The sequence below is a fragment of the Mesitornis unicolor genome, unplaced genomic scaffold (assembly GCF_000695765.1).
Source record: "Mesitornis unicolor isolate BGI_N332 unplaced genomic scaffold, ASM69576v1 scaffold33388, whole genome shotgun sequence".
In the NCBI taxonomy this organism is placed as follows: domain Eukaryota; kingdom Metazoa; phylum Chordata; class Aves; order Mesitornithiformes; family Mesitornithidae; genus Mesitornis; species Mesitornis unicolor.
Genome location: NW_010200319.1, coordinates 4,240 through 8,350, shown reverse-complemented (window position 1 = coordinate 8,350; position 4,111 = coordinate 4,240). Strand labels below are relative to the sequence as shown.

Genomic DNA, 4,111 nt, shown 5'->3' with positions numbered 1-4,111 from the left:
TCCTGTTGTTTTCCTGCCGGGATTGTTCCCGTTTCCTATTTCTTATCTGGAGCCGGAAGGCCAAAGCTCTCCTATTGGCTCGCTTTGTGCACACCTCAGGTTTCTCACCCATGCCATGGACGTTACCAGACTGAAGAGGAACATCGCTGGGGCTGATAGAGGGTGCAGGGACAGGAACAGCGTGGTTAAAGGCTTTTGGTGCCCGTACAATCGGTTTCTCTCTTTGGTTCTCCTATAAGCCTGTGTGTGCTGAGAGTTTCAGAGACGCTCCCGCACACTGTGGTGCTGCACAGAGCCCACTGAATTGCACAGAGCGAGACTTAGATGGGGACATTCAGGTGACTCCAGTACCTGTGTCCTCACACGGGAACCACCTTCACAAAGTGCTGTGCATGCTTTCCCCAGGGCTGAAAGCAGAGCAGGGAAGTCTTACAAGGGAGCGTGCGTTTCAGTGCTTCTAGCCTCGAGTTTGAAGGGCTCCACCGAAATGCTGCAGACACCTTTGAAATGACGTGGCCACGTTTTCCTGAATACAGGGGTAAGATCAGCATGTACTGTGCTGACATCTTGAAAGGTCACTGCACAGCCCAGGTGCACAAGGACACAAAATTTTGCAGATTTGGTTTTTTCAATCTTTCCTCTAATGAGCGTGAATTCACTTAACTTTAGGTTATCTCGGTGCACCAAATTCCCCATGGTTAAACAAATGAAAACATTTCTCATACAGCCTTGGTATGTCCTGTTTCTCGGTGCAGAGGTGTGGGTCCTGCACACGCAGTGTCCGTTATCAGATGGGAGCCTCTCCTGCAAAGAGAATTAAACGCTGCAGTGCCCGCAGCCAGGCAGGTCCTGACCCAGGCACCCGGCTTCAGAAACAAACTCAACCCCAAACCCTGCCCATGGGCACCCGGGTTTTGTTGGAAGCAGATAAAAACGGTGGCAGTTTTTCTTAATTGAAGAGAGGAGCAGCACACCAGTTCAGCCTTTGTGGATAAACACAGATCTCGGTTTTTTCCACTCGGTTATAACTGTAAATCCAGACTCGTCCCACTTGAGGGTTTGCTCGAGTTGCTTTCAGCTGGTGTAAACATGAGAGCAGGGGCGGCTGCAGCAGCATCCTCAGCTGAGCACCAGAGCCCTTATCTGGAACCAAGGATCAGGAGAAAAAAGGGGGTTTTCAGAGGGATCAGGAAAAGGAAGACATGTGCTGGGAGATAAGGAGAGATAAAAGCATTCCATTTAGAGAGGACAGTGATGGCAATCGATGTTCATCTGCCAAGTCAGTGACTTCTTGGCCCTGTGACCTGCAGAGCTTCCTTTCTGCTACCTTTTCCCACAGCACGGTAAGCACCAGCTCATTCCATGTCAGCTCCTGCTGCTTTGTCCAGGCAGCTCAGCCCTTTGGGACGAATGGCGTAGGGTGAACGTGAACATAAAACTCTATCTCAGAATGGGAAAATGGTTCTCCTGTAGGTCTGCATTCAGCTTTCTGAGGCACCGCAAGGCCCAGGAATAGGCTGGCCATGGCTGTTTCCAGCCTGCACGCTGACAGCCATTCCCGCAGTTTGACTGCCGTGCTTGTGAATAAACCCACACGGACAAATGCCACTCAGGAACCACGGAGCAGCCGTCCGCTGCCATGGGCTCCTCTGGCTGCGGCAGCGCTGGGAGCACGGGAGCAGCAGAGCGGGAGGGCTGTCCCCACGCCTGCGCTCACCTCCACAGCCCAGGGCTGCTCTCACTGGAAGCCACGTCACGTTTGGGCCAGAGATGCCCAAAAACTAGTTCAGATGAGATTCCCATGCCCAGGGCATCTCTGACCACCACCAAATGCAAAGCTTTTCATTAATAATGGGCTGAGGTGCCTGGAGCAAAGGCTGCTGTTAAGAACTGTAGAGGTGAGTGCTATCAGTCACACAGCACCGCACGGCTCGGTGGGGATGTGCCCCATCGCTCTGAGCTGGTTCACAGGAGCTGTGATGAGTTTCTGGGCTGCATAGACCTGTTCAATACAGAAGGCAGAATTTCAGGTTTGGTTTCTAGTGCGTGCAAGTTCCATGTGCAGAGAATTCTTCAGTTCAGAAATTTCCTCTTCTATTTACTGTTTGCAAAGCCAGATAATGTCAGAATCTGAAGCAGCTTCACTATTTCTGGTTCTTCTGTCTCTGCAGTTCGCTCTTTGGAGAAGTGAAGATCGCTGACCACAGCCTGCGTTCACAGCGCCAGAGCTGAGAGGAACATCTCGCAAAGGCTGGTTTTTAAATTCTGTTTGCAATATTTATATTGTTTCAGCTTTGATTGGGACACTGCAGAGGCTAATACCGCAAATATTTACACAAGACAAGCTTTTTGTGTATACTTCAGTGGAGCTCAGTGGGAGCTCACCTTAATGAGGGCACATGTTCTGCAGTAGCATTTATTTTAGACTGGGCCTTGAAAAATTTAGTTGCATCTGCTAGTCAGACATGTTTTTTTAATGTATATACACACATGTATGATGATTATTTATGATTATTTTAGGTTCTGAGAGACAGAGGAAGAGTATTCAAACAGTCACTTACTGATCTCCACCTGAGGGCAGGCTCAGTAAGACAGAAAACAGCAGCATGGTGAGTATTCTTCTGTAGCATAAGTGATGCCATAGACAGTTGTTTCTTACAATCAATTCTAGTAGAAAAACCCGTAGATGTGTTTAAAACAATTTCTAGATACGAGGATGCAAGGTCCATGTTTTAGTTCCCGAAAAGCATCCCACAAAGAGCTCCCTCACACACCCAGTTTCCCTTTGATGCGAGTGATGCTCCCATTTGACAAATGGAGGAGTCTGAGCCCCATTGGCCACGGGGAGGTGGAGGCCGAGAAGCCGATTCCTGACGCTCTCCCTCATCGTATTCCATAAGTGGGCACAGACCCAGTCTGTGGGTACAGACCCTGTCTGTGGGCACAGACTTGCAAACGGAGCACTGCACTGCACGTCATGCTGCCATTCACTGGTCTGGCTGCTGCTGGGTGGCTCAGTGGGAGTTAGTCGCAGTTAGGCTGCTGTTTTATGCACATCCTCTGTCACTGAAGTTGTCTCCATCATGTTTGTACAGAGCAAGCACGTCCGCGACGGAAGCTGCGGCGATGCCCATTCACTTCGCACGGATCTCTCCAGTCTCGTGACCTGGGCGCACACTCACGGGACCATATGCAACCAAATCCCAGCCCTGGAAAATGTGCGGAGCGTGGGTCGCCCTAGCAGGGACAACTCTGTTGTGTGGATGTGTGGAGTGGGACACGCGTATCACTGGCAGTGTGGAACGTTACGTGTCACGAGCAGAGGAGAGGATGAAGCTGCGGAAAAGAGAACAAGGTTGGCATCCTCTGAGGCTTCACCAAGGGAAGCTAATTTAGGTGAAAAGAGGTGCAGGATGACCCCATCTTTTGAGAGTGCTAAAGCAGGTGCATGTAGCGGATCTCCAGGGGTCACTCAGCAGAGAGACACCGCAGTCTACGTAACACATAACGCACCATCACCCAGAGAAAATCAAAACACCAGCAAACCCACAAAATCACGCGTTGCAGTGGAGCGGCATCTGTCAGTACCGGGTGCTGAAATCAAACCAGACAGACATCAGGTGAAGCTGGAGAGCAGCGAAGATCCGCAGATCATTTCTGATGATGAACAGCACGTGTCACATGGAGACGACCAAGGAGACGCCATCCACCAGAACACGCGGTCAGAATCGCTAACTAAAGGTGTCACTGGCAAGGCAGATTTGGAAATGTGCCGCAGTCAGAAGATGGCGTTTGCCAAGCCATCAGCCACCCCAGTGTCAGGAAAGCCACCCCTATCTCTCACCTGCCTTCCAAAATCCCCCGTCAGCAACCAAGAGAGGCTGGACAGCAGCTTCCTGAGGCTGGGGCCTCTCGCTCCTGCAAGGTCTGTAACTGAAGCTGCCAGAGCCAGAAACCCCTCCGGGTCAGCAATCCCTGAACGTTTAAAGTCTGATCCCGTCTCCGACACTGAGCCACCTTCCTCAGTGATGTTCTTTGAGTTTGAAGCCACTGAAGTGTGTTTCCAGCAGCCACTCCTGCTGAGCGCTCCCGAGCACGGCACAGCAGGAGC

The 4,111-nt window shown here is 51.0% G+C and overlaps 1 protein-coding gene across 1 annotated transcript in view; it reads left to right on the top strand.

Annotated features, from left to right (window-relative positions):
- The first annotated feature begins 3,083 nt into the window (after positions 1-3,083).
- LOC104544762 overlaps positions 3,084-4,111 on the top strand; it is a 3,169-nt gene continuing 2,141 nt past the window's right edge. Inside the window, exon 1 of the mRNA XM_010189716.1 lies at positions 3,084-4,098. Coding sequence (XP_010188018.1) covers positions 3,084-4,098 — 1,015 coding nt within the window. The remainder of the gene's footprint in view (positions 4,099-4,111) is intronic.